The sequence below is a fragment of the Curcuma longa genome, chromosome 1 (genome assembly GCF_044706935.1).
Source record: "Curcuma longa cultivar G26 ecotype Majalengka, Jawa Barat chromosome 1, ITB_CL_G26_1.1, whole genome shotgun sequence".
Taxonomy (NCBI): Eukaryota; Viridiplantae; Streptophyta; class Magnoliopsida; order Zingiberales; family Zingiberaceae; genus Curcuma; species Curcuma longa.
This window is the reverse complement of record NC_133861.1, coordinates 13,981,857-14,009,515: the sequence shown is the minus strand read 5'-3', so window position 1 is coordinate 14,009,515 and position 27,659 is coordinate 13,981,857. Positions and strand designations below refer to the sequence as shown.

Below are 27,659 nucleotides of genomic sequence, written 5' to 3'. Positions count from 1 at the left end.
TCATTTCAACTATTTGATGCTGTATAATTCTTATCACTTTACGCAAAACTACATTCTAATAAAAATATATATCTCTGAATGCTCTGCAACGACTGCTCCATTGAGGTCTGGCTGCCTGCAGAGCTCCACTCTCTGCAGCAAGTTCATTGCAAAACTACAAACAAAAACTCCTTTTTTTAAAAGCATCGGAAACCGATCGATATATGCATGAATGACAAGTGGTTTCAAACAATAATCAGTATTTGAATATATTTCTAACCGTCTGTCAGCAAAAGGCCAACATCCGACTCTCCGAAACTGGAATACTGGCATATTTTTTAATACTTCGATACTCTAAATTAGTTTCTTTTATTTGTAGAATTAGCTTTTCATTCATATCAAGGAAGGGTTAAATATAAATAGGAGCAAAACGAAAGGCTTTCGATGTGAGATGCTTCTCTTGGTTCAATGTTGCTCCCTTTTGCCAACTTGAAGATTTAATTGAAATTATTAATTAAGCAACTAAACCTTTTTTTGACAGGTCGAAGCTTTGAAGACAGGTAAAGAGGAACTACAAAGAATCAAGCATGAAACTGTGTGCCAACTTAATTCTTTGTTCTGGATATCAGAAAGCAGAATCTTATCGAACAGTATCTGTCAACTTCATGTAGGTCTGTGGCTTTAGAATCGACCAGGATGTGTGTGATCTTAGAATTAGTATATTTATGGTAGTGGATGTTAGGATCAGAGGTTTACTTGACAATTTAGAATTAGTATATTTTCAAGTCGACAGCGTTTTGCTATATAACTTGTAGCTGCTTGTCAATGGAATTTCAGCGTTCAAAAAATCATCATCAGGCTTGTTTCTCTCGCATATATTATGAGAAAGCAACTATTTCTTTCCAATTTATAAATCAAGAAACATATAGCGTTTTATCAGTATGGTTTTTTCTTTTTTGTTAGAGGATATATAATTGATTGAAATTTGAAAATCTCTCTCTCTCTTCCCAAAAGAAAACCGATTTTCCTATTCTCGGTAATCGATCTTTAATTAAGCTTACTATTAATAGAAAGGGATTTCTAAAACGGCAATAACTTCTCATCTCATCATGTGCTTAACCTTATTTTAATTGCCATGACAAAGATACTCCTTCCAAATCGAGTATATGAAACGTCCTCCCTAAAAATTGGAACACATGTACATGAACAAAAGCAAGTGAAGAATCGCCCTAAAGTGCATTCTTTGCTATCGTTTTCTACTTAAAGAGATCATTTATGTTTTGATGCTTGCAAAACAGCAAATATGGGCTATTGTTCCAATGAGGCCATATGAACTGCGTATTTGAAGACTACATGCAGCAAGAACATGAAGACGAATTTAATCTGATTTGCACACAGTATGCATATAATAAAACAAGCAGACATAGAGACGTGGTAACTGGAGGACAATGAATGGAAGAGAGAAAGAGGGAGAGTCATTGTGTCAAAGATAATAACTGCATTTAAAGATTCTGCAAACTAATAGCTGTAAGATACAGTACGTCCACTATGAAATTGACATGACGTGATGATCTATTCGTGTCTCCTGTCACACTGCTAGATGTTTTTAGGTAAGTTTCGATGAGAACAATATATTATCATCATCTTCTAAATCATCAGGTTCAATATATTTCTGAAAAAAAAAGTAAACATGTTTATCTAATTTCCTCGTTACTGAGGCAGTACAGTTCAATTTTCCAGGGGAAAACCAGGCAATTACAGAACATAAAAAGAAAACATCAAAGTTTGAAAAGTAGCCGACGATTCATTATTGCCCAGCTGATGGATTAGAAGTTCATGCTGCGAAGTAAATGCAGTCCCAGCTGTTCTTTCGTATATTGAAAATAACAAGAAAAAAACAAAATGCAGAGAAATTGAGATGCATTTACATTGCCTCCTAACTGCAAACATAAAGCTTCAATTCCAAATCCAGAAACATAAATACGAACTAATCTTTCGTGCATGCAGATTTCATTCTCCGAGAAACAAATATGAAAATTTCAAGCTCTACCGACCTTGCAGAGCACGAGCTGCCAGGAAGCATTCGATACAGCACTTTGCCTTCCAATTTCCTTTCTCTTCTCTTAAATCTTATCCCCTTCTGATCTTTAAGTAACTCATAAACTAGAACAAAGAATTAGACGCTTAAAAAAATGCAGCAGCATAAATCAATTCATTCTTTATTGCAGCAGATGTAGAGGACCATAATGTATATTGGACATGAAATAACCGACAGATTTCTAAGCAACAGATAGTCAAAGAAAAATAATGCTGAATTCATGGAGAGGAACACAAACACATACAAATGTAGATGATGATGATTAAGGCACTTGATTGCTAGTTTTCGGTATCAATTCAAAACACATCTAAGGTTCCGAGAATGTTGTTGTGAAACTCTTTGCTGAAATCAACGTGAGAACCTCGAGTTATAAGTTCAATTCGTTGGATGGAGCTAAAATGGCCACAAAGATTGATTGATAGATTAATGCAGAGTGTAACATAAAAAAAAGTGAAGGTTGGATTGCCAAATAGCAGCGATTAGATGAAGAGTGAGGAGAGGAGAAGTAGCTCAAACCAGTATGAAGCCAATATTTTAAACACTATTTGGCATCGCCGAGGAAAGTAGGCAACTACTGAAGGTGCAGCGGATGATGGTTTTGCTGTTGCACTAAGGATTGTTGCTCCTGCTTCGGCTGTGGAGGAGATGGGGGCGGCGGAGGAGGCTGTTGCTGCTGCTTTCTCACTGTTGCGTGCTTGTTGTTGTGCATCCACACCTTCAAGACTTGTCTCCTCACTCCAATCTCCGAGCAGAATTGCTGCACCACGGCGTCGTCTTGCCGCTGGATACGCCACCCGATTCGCTCCGCGAAAGCCAGCATCTTCTCCTTCTGCTCCGCCGTGAACTTGGTCCGGAACCGCTTCCTAGGTATAGCGACGGCGGCAAAGGCCGTGGGTGTCCCGGTGCGTATTTTTTCCTCGCTCGATGACTCGGTAGTGGTGCCTCCGCTCCCGCTAGGGTTATTTCCGCCGCCGAAGTGGACGAAGCCCGGCATGCCGGCCGCTGGGGATGGGCTGGTGGAGTACCCGCTGAACTGGATCTTCTGGTGGTGCGAGGGCTGTGGAGGCTGCGGCGGCGGCGGCGGGAGCAAGAGGGGTAGGCGCGTCGCTCCACCGTGGTAGTACGAGCTCCCGCTGCCGTCCGGTTCCCGACGGTGGAAGCTACGGTGGCAACCGCAGGCCGCGCACTTGAGCGCGTCCGCTGTCTCGGGCTCGCCATCAGGCATGAACTCGCCGCAACCATCAAGAACGTGGCCCCCGAGCGCCGCCGCGTGGTTGCGGAGGCACTCCTTGTACTTCACCAAGACATCCGTTTCAGCGGCTCCAGCGGAAGTCTTCGCCTTTGAGTTGGTCGTCGCGGCTACACCAGATACGCCCGGAGGAGGAGGCGAGTTGGAGATGGAAGATTGATCTGTGTTCTTCGCGACAGACTGTGGAGGGTGATCGATGACGGTGGGAGCCGTTTCAAGAGTAGATGGCGGCGGCGGCGTCTGAACATGGCCAAAGTTGTTCCCATTTCTCAAACCTACTCCTACTCCGCCACCGCCTCCTGGTGCTCTGGGGGAAACAAGAGATGAAGAGGTGGAAAGAGTTGGCCTAGAGAAGGCGGATCCTCCTCTGACCAAAGAAGGATTATAAGCGGTAGAAGAAGAGGAAGCGATCCCAATCTCATTTGGATTGTGCCTAAACTCCATAAAAATCTCAACTTTCTACAAAACGACTGCCCTCCGAGCTTGGATCACCTCCTGCCTACAGCATGCAGCTACCGCCCCGTCTCAACTCAGATCTCGATCAGCATATAGGACTAAATCAACTCTGCGCCGAGGCAATCGAATCCAGCTCTTCCTGCACTGACTAAAAAGCAAGCAAAAAAATGCGAGATGAGAGGGACTAAACGAGCAAGTGCAACACTAAAAGCAGCAGCGACTGGAACCTCACGGCGCGTGAATAATTGCTGGCTCGACCAAAAGAAGAGCTAAAGAGAGCTATAGAGAGAGCAGCAGCAACAACAGCAAGGAGTGAGTAGTGGGCGTGGTGTGGGATATGGTGTGCATGGTGATGGTCTCCTAACTCCCATTCTGTTCGCGAAAAGGGTAAAGGTGTGAAGAAAGCCTGTTGCTTATCCTTGGCTCATCAAATCAAAGAGCGAGACGAGACGAGACGAGTCGAGACGATTAGATTAGGAAGGAAGCGAGAGGAGAGGAGAGGAGAGGAGAGGAGAATTGGGAACAACCGACAAGGTTACGCTTCGCCCCTCCCACGCCCTGCACCCTGGTCCAATCCCTCAATAATTAACGCTGCAAACTGGTGCTGCTGTCATTTATTATTCCTGCAGAGATTTGTATCAGTCATCACGCATCGCCTACGTGTGTGGTCTCTGCTGCTTTCACGTCCACAGCTGTAACCCTCTACCTCAACCCTCAGTTACTGCTGCTCTTCCTTCCCTTAGCTCCTTTCATCTACTCCACTCCTGCAATTGAATCAAAGCCTCACGAGGAAGATGCGTGTGTGGGAGCTGCGCCTGCGACGGACGGGGCCCTACAGACATCCAGCCCTACCCTCTCTTCATTGTTGCGGTGTCAGTCTCTTTGGGCTGCCTCTACTCCTTTCTTCTTTCAACCTCTTTGATTCAACTCTTTGAAATTTAGATTTCTGCTTGCTCTCCTTGTTACATACGCAAGATTAAATCTTTACTCCTGATTGCTTTTCTTGACACCATCTCATTCTCATCAACAGCGCTCGCACGGAGGAGGGTGAGGGGATTGGCTGTCCTCTGCAAACCCAATCGATGCCGCAGCTAATCCATTTATTGATGTGCTAGTGGAAGACTTTAATTTCCCGCTGCTCCTGTTCGTGTTTGATGAACACCGGTCATCCCTTAAATGTTTTCTTCAGTAAAAAAGCTTGAACTTTGACAGGAATTTTTCTACAGGACCTTGCACTGTTCCCACGAGATAGTCATCAACTCAAATCATTTTTTTTTCAAAATAAAAAAAAAACTGATAACCTCGTTTGACAAGTAATTAAAAGTTTTGTTTTTTTTCAACCTCTTCCTGATATTGATTAATCATCCAAGTGTCTTTTTAGATGTCATTAAACAATTTAGGAAAAGCATTGGATAAAAATAGTAGAAAAATACTCACACAACTTGATTTGCTTCCGATCCGCTTAAGTTGGATCGATCAAACACAATCCAAATTGTGCTATATCAAATGTAATTACCAAGTTGCACCCTTGACTTCCAACACGAAATTAAAACTATTCATTTATTTCATTAATTGCACCTGTTTGTCCTATTCAAACTATTACTTTAATTGTTGTGTGGTATTTACTAGTGCGTTTTATATATTGCGTGAACTGACTTGCTTGTATATATATATATATATATATAAATATATAAGGGATAATTACTCTAATTAAAAGCCCCGAAATTTGAAAGTCTTTTCTATAAACATTGTGCCGTGCTCAATGATCTCTTCTTTAATATGTTTGTTCTCATAATTCAGGTCAAAATTAAAGCTATCCAACAAAAACATTGTTGTCCTGGATGAGGCCTTCAAAGAAGCTTCAATTTATATCTGCTCTTCAAACTCGTAAATTGATTGTCATGTAATTTTAGAGAACGGGAAAATTAAAATCTTTTTAAAAATTAAATAAATGTTTCATGAGCTTCCATTATATATAATGCGCGCAAGGTTTTTAATATATTTTTATGTGTAGTTACGGATGTGATGAATTAAATATTGTGTTAACATGGTCGCTAATTAGAAAACATTGCCTAAACTATAATTAGTTTAAATTTAGCAAGCACAATACAGCTTATTCATCTAATTTCTTTAACAAAAATTGACAGAATTAATTTGCATCAGAATTACGTACTGTTTTCAAATGTAGTCCTTAATTGCACCAAAAATTAAAGTCATCACTAATTAAAACATAGAAGTATTATTAACAATCCATGTGAAAGTATCTTATATTTTTAAATCTCTCACAATGCACTTACTGTGATCTAAACATAACTTTAATCAGGATATAACTATATTTTTACGAGTAGACTAATATAAGTCAAAATGTGTTCAAAAGTTGAGACATTGAATGCGTCCTTCCGATCCATAGATAGTGGTGTCGATGGGGACGCATGAGCCAGCATTTCTATGGCCTGACCGGACTCATCAATGCTCTTCAATTTCTTCCTTGGATCCTCCAAGTTCCCTTCAAAACTCCACAGTAATTGTTCTTAGAGACTACTGCTGGTCAATTGCTTGTGTTGATACAGCAAGTTGTCGCGAGTAGATCGGACGAGTCAAATTGTGGTAGTTACTCCGATGCTCAAATTAGATAAAGAAAAGATGAAGAAAACTAAATAATCAATATAACTAGACAATAATGTCCTATCCACTCTCTCGCTTTGTTGGGTTGGATTAAGATGGCCGATTATCATGCTTCAACTCTAATTTTGAACATTTAATTTTGCTCTATGTTGTACTGTACTGATGATGATCGATTAGTTTATTCAAAAGTACCCTTTTATAATTAAATATAGTTTTAAAAAAGTTTTAATATTTTTCATTGCGTAATCATAATTTGGGGAAGCCCGAAGGCGTAAAGAGACAGACATATTCCCGCTGAAGAACGGGTGGGGACCGCCTCGACCCAAGTGGCGGTCACCATCAACCAATATCATAGAGAAAATTTCGGCTCGGGATTCGATCGCAATCTAATCCTTTCCATAACCAATAGATCGCAATCTAATCAAATCTAATCCCGCCATTTTTATTTAATTAAGTAAATTAACTAAAATTAGTCGAGCGGGCAAACGCAATGTGGCACACGTGGGATTAATTACGCCCGCTCGACTGTTAACTGTTAACTCAATAGTTAATGATCGCAATTAAGGCCGAGCAGAGGAGTGGCTTAAATAATTAATTAGAGGCTTAATATTAAAGAAACACTGGTTGCTTTTTCAGAACGTCCAAGGGGGACGCTCTCTTTCTTAAAATATTAAAAATTAATCATGTGTCTGAAAAAAATTAGATGGGCCAGTTAACCAATTTAAATATATAAAGATTGAATACTTCATACAAATAAGATTTTAAAGTTTACAATAACATTTATATCATTCTTTATTATTGTTTAAAATATAATTCTTTTCAAATTTATAATTGATAATAATTTTGATCTAAATCATCTAGATAAATCAAGAAAGATAAAAATCGATGAAGTAGAAAAAATGATTGAAAAGGGAGTCACTTTAATTTAATCATTAAACCCCAAAAATAGAGACGCTAATTAAATTTTTAGCCATTAATTAAACAATTGAGGGTGGGTTAAGTTAGGCGGCCACGTCTCTGGCATTAAGGCGCTGTCGCATGACACGCACGTGGAGCACCCCCAGCCGCTGGTGTTTATTCTTTTTTTAATTGGCCTTTTGTGACAAGATAAATGCGGGGTTCATCTCGTTTGATAATTAATTCCTTTGGCATTGACAGGATTATAATTTGATAATTATTATTCTTGTTAGTCATCACGATCCTTATTAAATACCAGTTTGTTGAGTTTAAAAAGTGTTAATAAAGATCGGATGACAAGACTTGAGAGTTGACATTTTGACTGGGGCAATGAATACTTCGCCTCGCCATGCCTCTGCAGTCTACTTGGCAAGTCCTTTCGCACCGCAATCTATGCGCTTACTTTTCTTTTAATTACGCAGCCCATTACCAAGTACTAACAATTACACAGTTTATAAGTGCTGTCTTACAGTAACCAAAGTGGTTAATGTTTTCAAAGTGTTTTTTTAATCCTTATGGATCGAGCCCTTTGAGTGTGTATGTCAATCTCTATGCCACTTCTTTTGATCTAATTCATCTTCCTCGCGAACTCAGCAGACAAATGAGTTCAAACCATAAACCTACGTGCAGTGATTTAATGTATTCAGTACTTGGTGTGTATCATTATTGCAAGAAACAAAAACAATAGTTTAAGTACCATCCGAGTCGTTTTTGCACGTTGAGAGCTCATGATCTGCTCGATGATCGACAGAAGCACTAAATCATTCAGAATTGACAGTTCATCCAAAGACAGCAAGCAGTTCCCTGATTGACAGACAATTCACACCGCACAGATTGACTATGATCATCTCAACATCTCACTGAAAAAACTGGCACAAACAATAAGTAATGCAGACGTGAAGACAGGGAGACATGTAAAAAACCTTTTGTTTTCTTAATAAAAAAATGATGAACTGAAGAAAAGTACTGTTTTGTTTCAGTAAGTGAGATTGGGTCAGTTTCGGAGTCCCCAAAGTCCTTTCTTTGTTGGTGATCTCATGACATTAGCATTTTGTCAGACCAATGTGATGTACTACTGCAAAGAGTGTACGCAACCACAACAAACAATATATATTCAAATATTTATTGGCGTGTATGCATTATACAGTTAGAAATATCTAGCTGTGTAAGATGAAGTTTTTGATGGTCTACATCTATCTAACTTTCATTCATCCAAATTCACCCAATTCAGAGTTCCTAGCTGCATACTCTTTTTCCGTTCTAACATCAATTAGAGTTACAGTTTGATTGCTTTCAGATGACGAATTCTTATTTTGTTTTCATTAATTAGTGAACTTTACAGCAATATTGGCAGTCTTATTTCTGCTAAACTGGAGAAAGAATTCTCAAACCTGCAGAGAAGTCTGGAGAGTGATAACTATTTCTACCAGTATTATCTGATTATCTTCTACAGATTTGCCAATTACTAATCACTACCAATATTGTGAAAACAAAATGTCACGAAAATAGAGAGATGGAAGGCGCTTAAAAGAAGAAGAAAACAAACAAGTTAACGATACATAAAAAAAACACCTACGACATGAATGCTAAGAAATATCAGACTTATTCACTGGTATAAGCACAACAGTTTTCAAGTAAGTTCAGTGAACTAGTGTGAAGACCAGAATTCAATAACTGTTGTAAGCTATCTTTTGGAGAGGTCAACAAAGAATTTGTTTCTTCAAGAAGACTAATTGAAGATGGTTACAGGATCACACAGATAGATGATGATGGAAACAACGTAATGCGACACGGAAAAAGTATATAAATGGGAGTTGCCATTCTTTGAGATTCATGAGTAATTGTTCAGCTATAATGTGGCACTATGTCATCTTCGTGGTATTCTTAATGATGAGAAAAACAGTCCGATGACTTTTTCTAAGCGTATTTTATGAATGTGAGCAAGTTTACATAATTAAATAAATGAAAGAAGCATCACATAGATGTAAGACTCGTCGCTATATTTCATAAATTCTTGCTATATAACTCTCTGTTGACTTGTTCCAGGGATCATAGATCGGTCAAACCAAGTCAAATAAACAAGTTTTTCAAGGTAACATTTTGACGAACAACAGAATTGCAATATCGATAATCATTTTCCAAAACAAAAAACTTAAGCAGAGCACAAGCAGTATAGTACTATGCTTAAGTATCGATGAACTACCATGTCATCCTAAGCACAACTAATTAGAACATTTTTTGAACAGCAAATTAAACAACAAGAAATTAGTTTGAATGAAGAGGAAATTTTGTATTGTTCACAAATAGTCCTGTAAAACCACAGATCAGTGTGGATGGAGCATAATCTAGTTAACAAGGTATGCATAATTTAAAGCCAGCTGATTCTGAAATTAGTTTGTTTGAGCTGAATTGTTTAGGCAAAACCATTAACATGTTTGCCCCAAACGCATCATTTTGTATAAACACAAGATTTCAAGTTTTGTGCAACATTTTTCCCAAGTATGGTCGTTTTCATTTGTCCACCTTCTTCCTCTTCATCTCTCTTTCCCTTCCCCTCCCTTAATTTCTCTGGACTACACCCACAGATGCCATCCATCGGCCTTTAGTGAATGTAATTCCTTGGTATTAATGACCTTGGTGAATCTTTCTTTCGGTTGGTGCATTAATATTAAAATTAATAGTGTAAAATAGTTATTAAATAAATTTGTCAAAAAATAATTAAAATATTCTATTATGGAAGAAATTTCTTAAATTCGGTGGGGGCAATTACCACCCCATTTGTGGTTTAAAAAGTAAAGAAAGGAAAGTATGTCTGATCCCAACTAAATATGGTAAGATTCGACATGAACTTATTTCATTGTTAACCAGCGAAAATGACAATAAAAAGGTAAAAATATACCAATGAAGGATATTAAATTCCATAATTAATGGTAAATTAGGAAAGCAAAACTTAGTTAATTTTATATCATCGACTGTGGTGACTGCAAAATGTCGTAATATTGCCGATTCTATCGGGCTTTTAATCAAACACTTGGAATTCTTGCGCATTTCTAGCTAATTGAATTGGGAAAGGCTGGGACGATCTCGGACCGAGAACTGCCCCGGAGGCGCGATGTTGAATTGCCACGACCGATACGGCCCCTCCCCGTTGTCAGCCACGTCATCGTACAAGGTCAGCGATGAGCTGCTCTTGATGGCGGACGAAGCGTAGCAGCTCCACGGCGACTGGTCCTGCCGGTGGTGGTACCCATACTCTCCGGCCACCGGCGACGACGAAGGTGGTGCTGTGGACGCCGCCGCACGGCGCTCTTCCTTCTTGAAGCGAATGCCGCAGGCGTTGCACAATGACTGCGCCAAATCATTATAACAGGTATGTGATAAATAAGATGTATTAGCAAAATGCAAGCTTGCGTTGTGACTAATTACTTTTGGTCCACGTGGTCCATTTCTCCACAGTGGCGTGGAGGTGGTGTCGCAGTTGGCGCACCGCCGAGCGAAGAGCTGCGGGTCGCCGCCCAAAGCCGACCCTCCACCGTTCGGCGACGCATTCGAGCCCATGGAGGAGGAGTTCTTGGACTGAGACCGGATGTCCCACATGCACGACGATGACCGTTGGATCTTGGCGTAGGATTCCGATGTCTTGTGCTCTGTTTGACGCGTGGATGGGGTGCCCAGCGAAAGGGTACAGTCCACTGACGAAGGCGAAGAACAGCCGGAATACTCGTCAGAGTCACAGCCTTCCTGCATGAACTGCTTCGTCGTAGTGACCGGATAAAGAAACGAGAAGGAGGCGCCGCCGCCGCCGCCACCGCCGCCGTAGACGAACCCGCAAGAGCAGGGGTACACGCTGCTCTGATGTCCGCACTGGTTCAGCATAGCTTGGGGAATGAAGGAAGAAACAGCTAATAAATCGGAAACAGAGACGATGGGGAATATTGAAGGAGCAGAATGTGGGAGCTCTTTTAAAAACGGAACAGAGCACGCAGTACTATGCCTGCGAGGAAGACTAGCATTGGGATGGAAAAAGTGAAGACCATAACTTAATTAATGGTGAGTGTTTTTAATAGGGAAAAGGGTTATATATGATGCAGCCTACGCTGATGCGTTGGGGTATAAATTAATTAACAATGTCGGTTATAGCGTGGGGTTAAATCGTGAAGTGGGAGATCGGGCTCTGTCGTTCTTCAAGCAGTGAGGATGCTAATCAAATTAATGGGATGAAGTATATTATACTTGTGAATACTAAAGTGCATGTTTTGCATGGGGATGGAGAGGTGCGGCGGCGGCGGCGGCGGCGGCGGCGGCAGCAGCATGATAGCGTGGTGTTGTGGGGAACATGGAGAAGGGATCCTGATCCTCCTTCCTGGGTGCAGCGCCAGTGTTAGCGCTTCAATTCGCGTCGCCTCCTCGTCGTCACTCACATTGAGCGGGTGGATGGATGCCTCGGGTTTGAGATCGGCCAACAGAGAGAGAAACAACTTGGCGCTGTGAGTCGTTGCCGCCTGTTCTGCTCTGCTATGCGCTGCTTCTTCTGATACGAACACTGCCAGAACAACGACGGATGCGCTTGGTTGGCAGTACGCCAGAACAAGGCAATGTGTGATGACCCGGCGGTGGTGTCACAGTCTTAAGAGGCCTGGCAATGGCGGTCAGAGGGGACAGATCGTGTTGGTCATTGGACGGTCAAAAGAAGCCACGTGACTCGCTGAACACTCTTCCACGCATGCAACCCAAAGTCATCAGATCTCGCACTTCTGCCAATCACGAGGCTGACCAGGCAATATCAGAACAACTAAACTGGTCACGTGATCGTCCCTGCCCCTCACGTGATGCTTTACGTCGGAAATATGCACAGAATAAAAAAAGAAAAAGAAAAAGCAAAGAGGCGAAAATAAAAAGGAGAGATAAAAGGGATGGGAAATTAAAAAACATCAAATAGCTGCTGCGTCGTTTGACATACTGCCAAGCATTCTTGCGTTCTACTTACTCGCTGTGAGTTTCCTTCTCTTTCCAAATTCTACAAGTCAAAGGTCGAAAGGAGAAAGCTAAAGGAGGTGGAGCCCAAGAGGTCGGACAGCTGATGATCCACATCAGGAGATCGTCGTCAAAAAAGTTTGCTCCGGCAGAAGCAGACACGTCTGGAGATTGGAGATACATGGAGCCATGGAGGCATCTTTTGGAAAGCGGAGAAGGAGAGAGATGATCGTGCGCTGCGGCATCGTCCTAGGCGGAGCCTACCAAATCCAATCGTCGCGAACTACGAACGCTGCGGCGGACCACCCGAGAAAGGAGCTTGGAAGCGAGCAAAAGAGAGCGACCGACGTCGCCGATTCGAGCATCATCATCCCCGTCGCGCTTTCCGATCGCGCTGTCGCGCCTCGAGGACGGAGTTCACTCGCTTTCTCGACCGCAAGGCTCCGCTGTAGGCGTCTGTACACGCGGAGGTCGCAGGAGGGCCATGGACGACGCGCACTGTGTATGACGTTGTCATGAGATGGTATTGGCTGTGATGGGATAGACGGTTTGGGATGGATGGGCGCCAACTGGCTCCGCTGTTTTTCCAAGGCATAGTTGCTATGTCGCAGTAGATTTTCCTGGCGAGATGTGACCGGTCGTGTGAGTTGGACCCGGTCGTAATGTAACGTTACCGCTTTACGCGTGGCCGGCTTTTAACGCTGGCAAAGCCGAGCCGGGATTGACCGACACCTCGGACGCGGGGATCTTGGAGCTTGCTTCCGCTGGAGGCAAGCCAGGAGGTAGTAGGTCCCACGCGGTTAAATCATTTCCGTCCCTTGGACAACTGACCCGAATTGTCTCCTGCCATTTTGTTTTCTCACTTTCTCTTCTCTCTCGATCAATCTCAAGCTCGGCCCGTCACGGCCCAGCCCGGCCCAGCTCCTAATCTTCATCCGCTTATTATCACTACACGGTAGGCATCGGTTGCCTTATCCAAAATCCTGTTCGTCAATGCATTCGAGACTCAACATCCTTCGGTGGTTGCCATCTCGGAAAGGGAGCTCGGTGCTGCAGAGAGAACGATCGCTGCGATGGTTGACATGTCGGGAAGGGAGCTCTGCGCAGCAGAGAGAAGGATCGCTAACATCGCCAACCACCTATCACCTCTACCTTCCACTTCACCCCCGCCTTCGATCGTCCGGCAAGCGACCGCTTCAACGGGCGACAGTTACCACAGGGTCCACGGGAAGGTGTCGACGCGAGAAGCGACGTGGAGGCCGGCCTGCGACGAGTCCGGAAAGGAGTACACCGACATTGTATATGAGAAAGCGGTGGGCGAAGGGATTGCGAAGGTAACATCTTTATCAAGTTCATTTCTGAATTCTGATGCTCCTAAGCTGCTAGATATCTTTCTATTGTGGAAAGTACTTGGGAACGTTTTCTTTCCAAAAGACTCAAATAGGTCTAGTTTGATGAACGAGAGGTAATGCAATTTCTTACTGAAAAAATCTCCTTAAATAAATTAAAAATATTGATCGATTTACTACAGGAAGAGAGTTATGACTTTCCATTTAAACAGAACTATATAGTTTATGCATACAACGAAGAATTCTTTTCATCTGTAAAAATGATTTATATTCTTTTGTAGTTACTTGTTTGCTTTGAAATAGTATGTTCAGAATGAGGAGGTATATTGGCTTCAACATTGTAACTCATTTTAAGCGTTCCTCTTACTGCTACAGATCACAATCAATCGTCCAGAAAGAAGGAATGCTTTTAGGCCAAATACTATCAAAGAACTTATTCGGGCGTTTAATGATGCGAGGGATGACAGCTCTATTGGTGTCATCATTCTTACCGGAAAGGTACACGATAGCTGTGCAATAAGAGCCATTTAAGTCGATTACTTGCTTCCATAATCCGACTTGGCTATTGAAATGAAATTTACCATTTATGATGTTTCATTGACCCACATAGAGAAAGATATGGGGAGAAAGAAACCCAAAAAAATTACTCTCTACTGTGGATTGTGAAGAGGCATGTCTTAAAATTTACCCTTTCTCGCATTTTTTACTTCTTGTATTTTGCTTTAAATAGGGAACCAAAGCTTTCTGTAGTGGTGGTGACCAGGCACTAAGAGGTCCTGATGGTTATGCTGATTTTGAAAATTTTGGCCGTCTTAATGTGTTGGATCTCCAGGTGAATGTTTTTTCTTTATCTGTTGGATGAGTTGTACGCCTTAATACTAACAAATGTTTCGATGCCATGGCTCTTCCATACATATATAATGCGCTTAACAATTTTTGGGATGACTATAAGTTATAACTGTAGGTATAAGATAAACCCTTAAGCATGTTGATATTGTTTGGAAACTAATGCTTCATGAAATCTAAGTATTTGTCTCTTTAATGATTCTGTGTACCATGTTTGTTTTCAAATTTGAATCTCGTAAGCCTAACGTTTCTCTTTTTCATTGTTTTGAAAGTTTATAGTTGGTTCTGCTTTGTTCATTTATGGTAAATCCTAGAGTGTAATTTATCCTTGTTCTGTTGGTGGCTCGAATGTACAACATGCTTGAACAAAGAATAGTTACTAATTGGCTTCTTTGAAACCTAAGTATGTAGTTTCTAGTGTGTCTTACAAGATTGATGCTACGAGTTTCTTAGTTTGATACATGTTCCTCCCTTATGAATCTGATAATTCTTACCGAGACTTGTTTAGATTGCAGTGTTGCATGAAAGATTTGCTGAAAATATTGGTTATTCAGTATCCTTTGTTAAGAGTAGTGCTAGCTCACTCGCAACTTTTTTCAGGTACAAATACGTCGGCTTCCTAAACCAGTAATAGCAATGGTACACTACTTTTATGCCACTCTTCCTAATCTTGGTTCTTCCACCTTTAGATGTAGTTGTATGCTATGATTTGAAATCAGGTAGCAGGTTATGCGGTTGGTGGTGGTCACATATTACACATGGTTTGTGACTTAACTATCGCGGCTGATAATGCAATTTTTGGTCAGACTGGGCCAAAGGTGCTAATTTTATTCTTGAAGACTTCTTCATATCATTTTATCAGTTCTTGTGCAGAAGAATGTTTCTTGTATCAATAATAATGTTAATTGTCTCATCTTGAAGAGTATTGTGATAACAATTGTTTCAACCTTCTAGTACCATGCTGTTCAAAATATTGAATTTTTCAAACTTTCTTATACATCGATTGATGCATGTTACAGGTTGGTAGCTTTGATGCTGGTTATGGATCCTCCATCATGTCCCGTTTGGTGAGTTTTACTTTGACACTAACAAAGTTCTAGAAATGAGGTTATGTTTACTAAATATAAAAGTGCTCAACATGGTCATTTGATGAATGCTTCATCTTTATTCTCTTCAAACCTTCTTAGTTTTATAAACTGATCTTGTGTACTTGCTATGTTACATTTAGATTGGGCCAAAGAAAGCACGTGAGATGTGGTTTCTGTGCCGATTCTACGATGCTTATGAAGCAGAAAAAATGGGACTCGTGAACGTAGTAGTACCTGTAAGTCTGTTAAAATAAACCAGTTCTCTCTTTAAACAAGTCTAAAATGATATTTCCAGTTGCATAAACAGATTAAGTACATGTCTTTGTCCTCATCAGTCATGCTTCATGAAAACTTCAACTATTTTCTTTCTTTAAAGCTGGAGAAATTGGAACTTGAGACACTGAAATGGTGCCGTGAGATTTTACGCAACAGTCCAACGGCAATCCGGATCTTGAAATCTGCTCTTAATGCTGCAGATGATGGCCATGCTGGTCTGCAGGTATCTTACAATATATACCTTTTTGAACATTGTCTATTTCTTCTAAAACAAGAACAATGAGAAACGATAATACATGAAGCATCAGCTACTTTTCTATGTACTTAGGATAATCCATGCTCACTAGCTCCTTGTGATCCTTTTTTTTTCTTCTTCTCAGGAGCTGGGAGGAAATGCAACGTTAGTCTTCTATGGTACTGAAGAGGCTAATGAAGGCAAGAGAGCATATATGGATCGCCGGCAACCAGATTTCTCTAAATTTCCACGAAGGCCTTGATCTCACTTTCTTCGTATCATCTACTTTTGATTTTGGACCTTTGACTTGAATCATTCGACAAGCTTCATTTTGGACCTTTGCTGGCTCATCAATTAGCACCTTTCTTGATATTGCTTGCTACAAAAGACTAATGAAAATGGTGATCGATCGAGTTCAACAGGATTCAACTTTGGCCTGCCTTCAACTCATTCATCTCTTGGACTCTGTATATTCATCCACAATCGTAAGGACGTGCAGGGTCAACGCAATAGTTGACATTGTACTCTTTTAATTGATATCCAATGTCGATGAGGATCATCGTTTAGTTTACCATTAAACATATGTATTCATCAGAAGCACAAACTGAAGAAGAATTAGTTTATACTATCTTCTCCCGTAGTTGGGTCCAGCTTTGCCTTATTCTAGTTGGAGATGCACATATTCTAAGCCAATGGCAAATTCCCCAGAAATAAATAAACTATAAAGGTTTGACAGTGTTAAAGGGGAAAATAATAATAATGATATGGTTAACGAAATATATACAAGGTTCTTGTGAGAACAGAGACCAAAGAATTCCCTACAGTGATCATGTTTCAATCTTCACCAGAACTTAAAATTTCCTCCAGGTCAGTGTGGAAGTCACCTCAACCTCAACTCTTTTAAGTCGATAAACAAAACTCTGTTCATCATGTTGATGCATAGCCATTTTGCCATGATCCTTTCATTTAGTCAAGTTGCTATACGCTCTCTGAAAGCTGCCTGTCGATTTCAATTATTATAACCATATCAAACAACAGTGGATACATTCAGCTACGAGACTGCAGCTTTTCTCCCCACAGTGCCAAATTTGGAGATCCAGCTCCGAAATCACACAGACATCTCAACATCCCAATAAATTTGCCCCTGTTAAAAGAAACTGCACCCCTATACTTTGTACTACCCATCTCTGCAAAACTTATATTGAATTCTACTACAACTCTACAACTAAATAAATACACTTACCGTAACTAAATATGTGAATTTGTATTATCATTTATTTACTTTTTTTTACCAAAGTAAAACACCTATTACAATTAAATAAAAAATTATAATAAATATAGAAATATGTCTATCGTATAAATAAAAAATTAAAGATGTTCAGGAACCAGACAGTCATCCTTCACGGTGGAAAGCCTCTTTTAAGTTTTTTTTCTTTAAATATCGCGCTATTCGCATATTCATAACAAACAGCTGCCACCGGACGCGTTGATGGCCAGATCCAGTCCCAACGCCGGCACCGAAGCGCCGGCAAGGTACCGCCTCCCTATGGCAGACGTCGTCCAGGTGGGAAATGACCACGTGGAGTGCCCCGGCGAGTCTTGCCGCTCGTGCACGGCGTTGGCGATCGGCGACTGCGTCGCGCTGGGCTGCTGCCCCTTTGCGGTGGTGAACGTGCTGGCGCTGGCCCTGGTGAAGGCGCCGTGGGTGGCCTCGAGAAGGTGCTTGGCGTCTCTGCGCCGGAGAAGGGAGAAGATGAGGGAGGCGGTGATGGTTGGGGAGGCTGGGAGGAGCTCCGGTGAGTGGAGACAGGACGAAGGTGGGTCGCCGCCGGGATTAATGGAAACAGAGGACGGGGTCTGGCTGGAGCTCTACCAGGTGGGGGACTGGGGGTTCGGCCGAGTCTCCTTCTCCGGCATTCAAAGGGAGTGGTGCTTGCGGCGGCGCAGCGGCGGCGCCGGTGGAGGAGTCGGCCGAGGAAGTGCACCGGCGGCCACTTTTGGAACTGTCGAAGAGTTTAATTAATCGCTGCGTATTGTACAAAATCGCATCGGTATTTCAGAGAGAGAAATTTGTTCGGTTGTGTTCTTGCGCATTTCAACCGACGAATTGTTTCTGGGAGTTGAATCGTCTGGAAATTGTTGCGATATTTGAAAAATAAATAAATAAAAAAATTGCTGCTGCAACGAAATTATCAAAGGTTCAATTTTTTATATTAAATAGAAAAATTAACTTTATAAATACCACAATTTATCACCTACTCTCAGATTTATCAAGTAATTTTATACTTTCCCATTTTTTGCAAAAGGTAGAATATCCTTGTCCTCTTATAAAAATCTGTTCCATCGAATAACTTAGTTATATTTTAAAGGTATTTTTTTTATACTTTCCTGAAACAATAATAAGCATTGCCTGATATAGAATTATTACAATTATTTTTGCCAAATGCATTCCATTGCTAAATTATTAATCCATCAAATTTGAATTGAACAACATTCTAGAAAATAATCATAATAAATAAATGTTGTGGAAATCAAATGCTCAATTACTGTTTAATTTGAAGGAAAATAGAAAAATGAAATTTTATAAATTGAGGTAAAAACATAAAAACGCTGCAATTAAGAAAAATATTTGATTTCATCAAATGTTAAATATATATTTATTGTTTTTTGAAAAATAAGAAATTCGGAACTTAAAATAGAATATCAGGCTATGAAAATGAATTACTCGCTTTATTTGTTCCTTAACGCGATAATAAAGCGAATTAGGTTCCCTTTTGCCTCAGCGGATTCCTTCCTCCTCCGCCATGGCCGGGGACAGGAGGAGATCGGTCCATCTCGTGGAGATGGGCGGTCTCTTTCGCCGCCGAGGCCACCCTCCTCTGGATGAACCTATCTCCGTCGGCGGCGACGACGACGGCTACTCCAGGATGGTCTATTGCAACGATACGGCGAGCCCCGAGTCGTTGGATCTCAACTATCCAGACAACACGATCTCCACCACCAAGTATACGGTGGCCAATTTCGTCCCTAAGTCCCTATTCGAGCAATTCCGGAGAGTGGCCAACTTCTTCTTTCTCATAGTAGCTTGCATCTCTTTCAGCCCGCTTGCTCCGTATCGGGCCGTCAGTGTCCTCCTCCCCCTTGTTGTCGTGGTCGGTGCGACAATGGCGAAGGAGGCCATCGAAGATTGGCAGCGGAAGAAGCAGGTGATTTTCATGGTTGAAGCAAGTAAACACGGGCGGCCGCTTCTCGATCTCGTGTTGCCTTAAGTGCTCCTTTTGTTTCAAACAACTCTTGATCTTGGTTTATCTGGGATATTTAGTCATGGCTGGAAGTCATGTATTACGATTGCCATTTATTCCTCATGACTACATTTGAAGAATCAAGAGAAGTGGGTTCTTAAGAACGAACACCGTTTTAGTTAGCATCTTGACGATTAGTTTCTTGATGGTGAAAACCCGCAATTGTGCCTCTAAATTAAAACATGGAGGTACTTAGCTTACTTTTTACTGCTCTAGATCTATTTTCCTCCCAAGACTTAAACTTACACGCCCTCTCTTCTAGTTGTTCGTTAACATAAAGTCCAGGATGAGAAAAAAATCTGCATCTCCCATTTTTTACTTGACCATTGGCTATTTTGAAGTAAATTAGGGAATGCAATTTAGGAATTAGGTAGTCATATCTGAATAGGTTTGCTTAAAAAGATGCTACCTGACTAACTGTTAATTCATTAGATAATGTGGACATTTTACAATAACCTCTAGGTCTGGTTTCATATGGAGAGAATATGTTTGTCTTGGATCAGAAATATGGAGGAAAAAATAAAACATACCTAAAATAAATGTTTTAGTTTATTTGAATGATTATAGTGTTGTAGTTTGTTATTAGGAATATCCATCTGACTATGAATTTAGTTTGAAACTTGGGAGGCAATGCCTCTTGTTGTATGTTATTAAAATTTCAAAATTTTATCAGGATATAGAAGTCAACAATCGGAAGGTTAATGTCTATGATGGAGCTCATTCTTTTTACCAAACAGAATGGAAGAAACTTAGAGTTGGAGATATTGTTAGGGTGGAGAAGGATGAATTTTTCCCTGCTGATCTACTTTTGCTTTCTACAAGTTACCATGATGGTGTTTGCTACGTTGAGACCATGAACCTTGACGGAGAGACAAACTTAAAACGTAAACAGAGCTTGGAAGTGACTTCAACCTTGCACATTGATGACAATCTCCAGAATTTTAAAGCATTAGTTAAATGTGAAGACCCAAATGAAAAGTTGTACTCCTTCATTGGGGTTCTGACTTACGAAGGTGTACAATATCCCATCAGTCCCAAACAAATTCTGTTGAGAGATTCTAAACTTAGAAATACTCAGCAAGTTTATGGCGCTGTAATTTTCACTGGACATGACACAAAAGTAATGCAAAATGCTATGGATCCTCCTTCAAAGAGAAGTAACATAGAGAGGAGAATGGATAAAATAATTTATGTACTTTTTACTTCTCTGGTTTGTATTTGCTCCATTAGTTCTATCTTCTTTGGCATCAAAACAAAACAAGAAATTAATGCTGGAAGCTATAGGTGGTATTTGAGACCAGAAAAATCATCAATATTCTTTGATCCTAATCGGACAACTTTGGCTGCCTTTTTTCACTTTCTGACAGATCTTATGCTATATGGGTGCTTGATTCCCATCTCATTGTATATATCCATAGAGATAGTTAAGGTTTTGCAAAGCATGTTCATAGACCGTGATCAGGAAATGTACTGCGAGGAGAGTGATAAACCTGCACGTGCTCGGACATCAAATTTAAATGAGGAACTTGGACAAGTTCATACCATACTCTCAGATAAGACAGGTACACTTACATGTAACTCAATGGAGTTTGTGAAATGTTCGATAGCTGGTATTTCTTATGGCAGTAAATCATGTGAGGCAGAGAATAATCTTTCAAGAGTCACAGAATATGATTCATCTGAACTTCATGATAAACCCTTTGCTTTAATGAGGCACAATACTCAAGGATTTCCAGAAAGGTCACCCAAAGGCTTTAACTTCAGAGATAACCAGTTAATGCATGGACAATGGATTAAAGAACCTAATTCAGACATAATAGAGAAATTTTTTCAGGTGTTAGCAATCTGCCATACAGCTATTCCTGTTGCGACTAAATCTGAAGAGATTTTGTATGAAGCTGAGTCACCAGATGAAGCTACTTTTGTTACAGCTTCTAGGGAGCTTGGCTTTGAGTTCTACAATAGAACTCAGACAAGCATCTCATTGCATCAGTTTGATCCTAAAACTGGCAGAAAGGTTGATAGGTGCTTCTCCATTAACTTGATATATAATGTTCAATACTAGTATCCATCCTCTATTTTTGTCATTGTAATCTTTTTAATATGCAGGACATATGAACTTCTCAACACCTTAGAATTTAGTAGCGCTCGCAAACGAATGTCAGTAATTATAAGGACTGAAGGGAACCAGTTATTGCTCCTTTGCAAGGGTGCTGACAGGTTTATTTGTTAACTTTGCACTTATTCCATAATATAATCTTGTGAGATATAATCCCTGCCTCACACTTATTTCTTCATGGTTTAGTGTCATTTGTGAGAGGCTTGGCAAACATGGAAAATTATTTGAACATAATACCATGTGCCACATCAGTGAATACTCTGAGTCAGGTCTACGAACATTGGCAGTTGCTTACCGTGTACTAAGTGCAGAAGAATACATAACATGGAATGAGGAGTATTTCAAGGCCAAAAATTCAGTAAATGCTGATCATGATGCAATTGTGGATGAGGTAGCTGACAGGATCGAGAGAGACCTTATCCTTTTAGGTGCTACAGCTGTTGAGGATAAATTACAGAAAGGGGTAAAGTGTTTCTGCCTCTAAAAGGAATGTTATATATAGGTTTCATTTTGATAATCCATTCACCTTTCTAGTTTCCAAGTTTCAACCTTTCTAGTGTTACATGTTACTCTTTTGTATGTTTACTGTAAAGGACAATCCAATGTATGAAGTTCCCATCAATGCATGGTTCTGGGGAAGAATCTATTATATATAGCCTTACCCTACTTTGTAAGAAGTTGTTTAACCTGTGACCTCCAGGTCATATGACATCAACTTTACCATTGCACCAAGGCTCCTCTTCTGAAAGAGTGAAATTCCTTGATAAATAATGTTCTGCTCCTTACATGACTAATGAATTGCCTTGGCCATCTTGATGTTACTCCAATAAGTTTTCTTTCTAGATATCAGCTCAAAATAGTTTGTGTGTATCATGTGTCACATCAATTAAGAACCTGCTTAACAGACGACTGTTTGCTCATTCTTTTCTTCTCTTTATAGGTTCCAGAGTGTATTAACAAACTTGCACAAGCTGGAATTAATATCTGGATTTTGACTGGCGATAAATTGGAAACTGCAGTTAATATAGGGTGATGTTTTCTTGATATGCTATTAAACTAGGCATAGCTCCTGTCTCACTTGTTTTGACTAAACCATTAGACTGTACAGGTTTTCTTGCCAATTACTGCGCAAAGGAATGGAACAGCTCATAATCACTCTTGATCAATCTGATATTAATGCTTTAAGAAATGGTGGAAAGGATGCTGTTGAAAAGGTGCAGAGATAAGGATCAGTTATAGTACCTTTTTTTTTTTTTTTTTTTTTGTGTTTCTCACAATTTAATTGCTTGGTAGACTTTGCATGAAAATATTACCAAGAAAATACATGAAGCGCAATTCAGAGTTTCTAAAATGGAAGGAAGTGGTGTTCCCTTTGCTCTTATTATTGATGGTGACTCTCTGGCCTTTGCTCTCTCAACTAGTCTGGAGCACCCTTTTTTGGATCTGGCAGTTAGCTGTGCATCTGTTATTTGTTGTCGAACATCACCAAAGCAGAAGGCTCTTGTGTGTATTTCACTTAACTACTTTAACAATGAGTTATTTGACATATAAAATAATTGATTTCTAACTAAGAATGCAGGTAACGAGACTGGTGAAGAGAAAAACCAGAAAAACTACACTTGCAATTGGTGATGGAGCCAATGACGTTGGCATGCTTCAAGAGGCTGACATTGGTGTTGGTATCAGTGGAGTTGAGGGCATGCAGGTCCATGCTTGTGATTGACATATTGTAGTTTGTCTTATCCTTTCTTGTTTCTGTATGCTTATTGCTACATGGTATATGGAGACAGATTAGCTAATTGGTGTTAGCCTTTCATAGCACGGGCTTCAAAGATCCCCCTCAGATTTCACATAGCATGCAAACTAGAGATTAAGATTTGAGAATACACACCCCAAACTTTGTGTACCCTGAAATTGGTACACTTTTAGAATTTATTCCTCTTCAACTGGAATAGCACAATTGAAAGTCACAGTTATTAGTGAATAGAATGTAAGGCTTCCTCATTGCATGCTTGAACTTTTTCTTGTTAAACCAGATGCACATATAATATATATCTGCTTGCTTAAGGTAATGAGTAAAACTTAGTTGAAGTTGAAACATCATCAAGGGAAGGAATTATATCATCTTATTTCTTACCAATTGTGGGTATTCAGCAAGCTTTGCTATTTGTGAACTGAAACATGATCATATTCCTGTTGAAAATAAACTTGCTTATTTGTATATGAGTTCTGTTCATGAACTTTTACATAATTAATGCTACTAAACATGCCAATTGTAGATCATATTCATCTAAAGCTGAATTTTTGATATTAGGTGTGACTTGGTTCATTAATATATGAGAACTAGATTGAACTAGTTATTAAGGAATGGAATTTAAGTTAATCTTATACACTAAGTTGTTATTATCTTGAACATATTGTTAATTTTTTTAAAAAATTTTTGACGTGTAATAGATTTCTTTTGACAAAAACTTGGTCATGCCATCCATGGAATCATATAGTTATACATAATATGTATTGTTTTTCTTTAGCACGATAACTTTTAAGCAAGACTGCAAAGATATATATATTGTTATCTGTAAGATGCAATTATTTGTTGCAGGCTGTCATGTCTAGTGACTTTGCAATAGCTCAGTTTCGTTTCTTGGAGCGTTTGCTCCTCGTTCATGGTCATTGGTGTTATAGACGTATCTCAGCCATGGTGAGGAGCTATTTCACATTTATTACTTCTACTTTTTTTGTTTATGAATATATTTCACTCAATTCAAACCTTTTTTTCCTGTTTGTTGACTATCCAGCTCAGATCAAATTTGAAAGGATACCTGCACAATCTGAATCTTGTTGAATATCACATAGATTGCACCCTCAGTCTTTTCACTCTTTGCTTGCATTTAACTGTTTGATACAACCCTGTTTCATCATCTCTTAGCTAGTATATTATTTGAATTACCCCACCTGTGAACTGATTAATTAATTATGAAAACTAACTATGAAATTTTGTTAAAAAGAATGCCAATCATATTACACAATTTCAGTGGTGTTATTTTCATATTTTTGTTTATATATTTCTTCCCTTTTTTAAATACTCTTCTGACTTTTGCCTGGGGCTTATATTTACTGAATTAATCTAACATTTGGATCTGTTATCTTTTTAATAAACTGTCTTCACACGTGTTAATGGCCCATGCTTCATTGAACCTAGAAAATTGGTGCTTGTTTATTTTGGTTCTCTTTATTTTCACCTATGATGATTTTCTCTTAAATTTATGTGGTACTTTATTTGTTTGATGTGAACAGATATGCTACTTTTTCTACAAAAACATAACATTCGGCTTTACTCTCTTCTGGTTTGAGGCCCATGCTTATTTCTCAGGACAGCCTGCTTATAATGATTGGTTCATATCATTCTATAGTGTTGCCTTCACGTCTCTTCCAGTTATTGCACTTGGTGTTTTTGATAAAGACGTTTCTGCCCGTCTTTGCATAAAGGTAAATAACTGTGTTTGAATTTACTTTATACTTTCTGTGCCCTATAGTTCATGGTCAAAAAAATGATGTGCTAAAAAACCATTGACTATTATAGCTTTCCAGAAAATTACTTCTTGTCCTGAGATTTCCCATCTACAGCAATTATTTTACCGGTTGTCATAAAATGGTATTAAATTTACCAGGTCTAGAGTTGCATATGTTGCAATTACTTTGCTTCAATATATTCTGCATTTTGTTTACCAAGCTAGTTCTTTGTCTGTTTCTCAATTTTGAAGGTAGTTGTAGATTCCTTTGCTGTCTCTTAACTGCATGTATATTCCTTGTGCTACCATCTGCTTGTGTTGCAAATCTTTCAAAATTAATCAAGTAAGCCTTTTAAATAATCTGTTCCTACTTGCATGATCTTGTTTCTCTTCTTGTTCACATCTTCATGTAAAAATGTGAAGATAATCCAAAAGTTGCTATGAATATGTAATGTTTAAAATCTTCCCTCAATTTAGGGAATGGAATCTGAAGTTGTTATGGTTGGATAGCAAAAAACATTTTCCCCATACAGTAGTTATTATGATGGCGGGATCATGATGATGTAAATTGTGGACTCTCAAATTCAGCGTCTTCACAATTCTTGCAGTTTCCCAAGTTACATCAGGACGGTATTCACAACATCTTCTTCAGCTGGCCTCGCATTCTTGGCTGGATGATTAATGGAGTTTGCAGTTCTCTGATTATCTATTACTTCACGACAGGAGCCATATTTCATCAAGCATTCCGGCAGGATGGTCATGCGGCAGGATCCGATATCCTCGGAGTAACAATGTACACTTGCGTAGTGTGGACAGTGAATTGCCAATTAGCAATCTACCTCAGCTACTTCACATGGATCCAACACTTTGTTATATGGGGAAGCATCCTAGTTTGGTACATTTTCCTAGTGATTTATGGTTTCTTCCCGCCAATGATATCCTCAAGTGCATACCACGTTTTTCTGGAAGCCTGCGCCTCAAGTCCTCTTTATTGGATGACTACTCTCTTTGTTGTAATTTCTGCCCTACTACCTTACTTTTTCTTCTCCACCACACGAGAGACGTTATTCCCCAAGTATCATAACTTAATTCAAAGACTGCAATTGATGCCTGCGATGAATTTTGCACGCTAAATCCTCACCTAGTTTCCTTTAATATTTGCCAGGAATCTCCTTTTGTAATACTACATAAATGTATTTCTGTTGGAAATCTTCTCATACAACTCAGATATACATAGGCTTTGCTGATAGATTATACAAAATTTTCAATATTGTATCGGTGATGGACACATGGATTTAGCTGTTGCACCTATAAATACACGCTGTGAACATATTTATAACCATTCGTTACGTTGCCCAAGTGTTTTATAAGATAATATTTTGGCGATGTATGAATTGCATGACCTAACGGTATCTTGACGGATGCTGTGGTTGGTGATCGTATTAGTTTATTCAGGAATTTTTGTACTTTCTTTAGCAGTGTAGTGCACCTTACTCAAGCCTTTCTAGATTAGCATATGCTCACATTGTTACTCTATGAATTACTGGTAATTTTACTCAGTGCTATTCGATCCACCATATCCAGTGTAGATTCAACCGGTCAGGTTGATCCTTCAATAATGTTTGTTTTCTCTGGCACATTCGGCACGTTGCTTCCCTAATGTTGAACAGATTTTCCAAGTTACTGCACGAATAAAAATCGACTTTAATCCTATTTTAAAGCCCCAAATTGTACAAATAACCAGTGCTATTCACATGCGAAACTACATACCAATATTAAGTGACGAAGTGCTAAAAAAAAAATCAAAATCATATAAAATATTATGGACGAAATGTAAGACATATTAAGCAAACCTTGTTCCCGCGAGTCAACTGCTCTCTCACACGGCGGTACGTAGACGTAGTATCATGAAACTCAACGAAGCTTCTTCCCTTTAATTCTCTCACAGGATCTCACCCTTCCTGCAACCAAAACTCTCTCCCGTCTCTTTCCTTCCACATCTTCTCCGACGTCTGTTCTTTTCTGAACCTTGGATTCTGATCGAGATCTTCGTGGCTGAAACTAAGAAATGTACCTTTGCAAATTGTGCAGGAAATGGTAAATTAGCTTTCAACCGTTCATTCCCTATCATGTACTCTTTGCATTGGCATTAATCAGTGATTTCATCGAGGACTGGGCAAATTTCCAAGACTAGTTTTAGCTTATTCCTCTTCATTTTTAATTATCAAGAGCCTTTTTTCATAATTCAGTTGTACTATCTCAAATCGGTTTCAGAACTCGGCCTTGATATAACCAATTGATAGTTGTCAATGAGGAGAAAAAAAAAAAAAAAAAAAACTCCGACAGCTGTTTAGTTTACTGGTAAGCAGATTAATATACTTTAATACAATTTGCACTCTGCTCATTCCATTTCATTTCATTTTTGATGAATATATATATATATATATATATATATATATAATTTCTCTTGGCGACGCCTGGAGGAATGCGAGTGTCACATCAATAACACAATAAAATACAAATTGAAGTGAAGAGTTCAGAGATAGATTTTCAAGCTTAATAAAATACAAATTGCAGAGTGACGTATTTCTTAC

The 27,659-nt window shown here is 39.6% G+C and overlaps 5 protein-coding genes across 9 annotated transcripts; 3 read left to right on the top strand and 2 right to left on the bottom strand.

Moving 5' to 3' along the window:
- Nucleotides 1-2,336: 2,336 nt before the first annotated feature.
- LOC141837344 (zinc-finger homeodomain protein 6-like) lies at nt 2,337-4,249 on the bottom strand. Of its 4 annotated transcripts, none has more exons than XM_074724767.1 (2): nt 4,010-4,249; nt 2,337-3,930 (listed from the first exon to the last, which is right to left on the bottom strand). In XM_074724767.1, the coding sequence occupies exon 2, from the start codon at nt 3,768-3,770 to the stop codon at nt 2,649-2,651; it is 1,122 nt and encodes a 373-aa protein (XP_074580868.1). In that variant the 5' UTR covers nt 3,771-3,930; nt 4,010-4,249; the 3' UTR covers nt 2,337-2,648. The 4 variants fall into 4 exon arrangements, with proteins under 4 accessions (XP_074580868.1, XP_074580884.1, XP_074580873.1 ...); XM_074724783.1 differs by having other exon boundaries at nt 2,337-3,926; XM_074724772.1 differs by having other exon boundaries at nt 4,015-4,249.
- A 6,169-nt stretch (nt 4,250-10,418) lies between these two features.
- Nucleotides 10,419-11,502, bottom strand: LOC141837376 (GATA transcription factor 15-like). Its single transcript, XM_074724793.1, has 2 exons — nt 10,791-11,502; nt 10,419-10,712 (listed from the first exon to the last, which is right to left on the bottom strand). The coding sequence occupies exons 1-2, from the start codon at nt 11,238-11,240 to the stop codon at nt 10,419-10,421; spliced, it is 744 nt and encodes a 247-aa protein (XP_074580894.1). The 5' UTR covers nt 11,241-11,502.
- Nucleotides 11,503-12,300: 798 nt separating this feature from the next.
- LOC141847968 (1,4-dihydroxy-2-naphthoyl-CoA synthase, peroxisomal-like) lies at nt 12,301-16,773 on the top strand. The gene is made up of 9 exons (XM_074736079.1): nt 12,301-13,672; nt 14,063-14,185; nt 14,418-14,519; nt 15,134-15,172; nt 15,253-15,351; nt 15,553-15,600; nt 15,762-15,857; nt 15,998-16,120; nt 16,278-16,773. Exons 1-9 carry the CDS (start codon nt 13,412-13,414, stop codon nt 16,392-16,394), a joined length of 1,008 nt encoding a protein of 335 aa, XP_074592180.1. The 5' UTR covers nt 12,301-13,411; the 3' UTR covers nt 16,395-16,773.
- A 188-nt stretch (nt 16,774-16,961) lies between these two features.
- On the top strand, nt 16,962-18,155 carry LOC141847753 (uncharacterized). The gene is made up of 2 exons (XM_074735872.1): nt 16,962-17,003; nt 17,604-18,155. Exons 1-2 carry the CDS (start codon nt 16,962-16,964, stop codon nt 18,153-18,155), a joined length of 594 nt encoding a protein of 197 aa, XP_074591973.1.
- Nucleotides 18,156-18,894: 739 nt separating this feature from the next.
- LOC141829157 (putative phospholipid-transporting ATPase 8) lies at nt 18,895-26,397 on the top strand. 2 transcript variants are annotated; one of them, XM_074716577.1, is made up of 11 exons: nt 18,895-19,338; nt 20,108-21,459; nt 21,544-21,654; nt 21,740-22,016; nt 22,494-22,582; nt 22,662-22,767; nt 22,847-23,056; nt 23,133-23,258; nt 24,156-24,254; nt 24,851-25,042; nt 25,674-26,397. In XM_074716577.1, the coding sequence occupies exons 1-11, from the start codon at nt 18,937-18,939 to the stop codon at nt 26,196-26,198; spliced, it is 3,489 nt and encodes a 1,162-aa protein (XP_074572678.1). In that variant the 5' UTR covers nt 18,895-18,936; the 3' UTR covers nt 26,199-26,397. The 2 variants fall into 2 exon arrangements, with proteins under 2 accessions (XP_074572678.1, XP_074572684.1); XM_074716583.1 differs by having other exon boundaries at nt 19,198-19,622.
- Nucleotides 26,398-27,659: the final 1,262 nt, after the last annotated feature.

Coding starts and splice junctions, on each gene's coding strand:
- LOC141837344 (XM_074724767.1), bottom strand. CDS start 3,770: ATGGAGTTTAGGCACAATCCAAATGAGATTGGGATCGCTTCCTCTTCT.
- LOC141837376 (XM_074724793.1), bottom strand. CDS start 11,240: ATGCTGAACCAGTGCGGACATCAGAGCAGCGTGTACCCCTGCTCTTGC. Junction 10,713..10,790: donor ATGGACCACGTGGACCAAAA/GTAATTAGTCAC, acceptor GATTTGGCGCAG/TCATTGTGCAACGCCTGCGG.
- LOC141847968 (XM_074736079.1), top strand. CDS start 13,412: ATGGTTGACATGTCGGGAAGGGAGCTCTGCGCAGCAGAGAGAAGGATC. Junction 13,673..14,062: donor TGGGCGAAGGGATTGCGAAG/GTAACATCTTTA, acceptor TTACTGCTACAG/ATCACAATCAATCGTCCAGA. Junction 15,173..15,252: donor CTAAACCAGTAATAGCAATG/GTACACTACTTT, acceptor ATTTGAAATCAG/GTAGCAGGTTATGCGGTTGG.
- LOC141847753 (XM_074735872.1), top strand. CDS start 16,962: ATGTTTCAATCTTCACCAGAACTTAAAATTTCCTCCAGGTCA. Junction 17,004..17,603: donor TTAAAATTTCCTCCAGGTCA/GTGTGGAAGTCA, acceptor CATAACAAACAG/CTGCCACCGGACGCGTTGAT.
- LOC141829157 (XM_074716577.1), top strand. CDS start 18,937: ATGGCCGGGGACAGGAGGAGATCGGTCCATCTCGTGGAGATGGGCGGT. Junction 21,460..21,543: donor ACTGGCAGAAAGGTTGATAG/GTGCTTCTCCAT, acceptor TTTAATATGCAG/GACATATGAACTTCTCAACA. Junction 23,259..24,155: donor GTGGAGTTGAGGGCATGCAG/GTCCATGCTTGT, acceptor TATTTGTTGCAG/GCTGTCATGTCTAGTGACTT.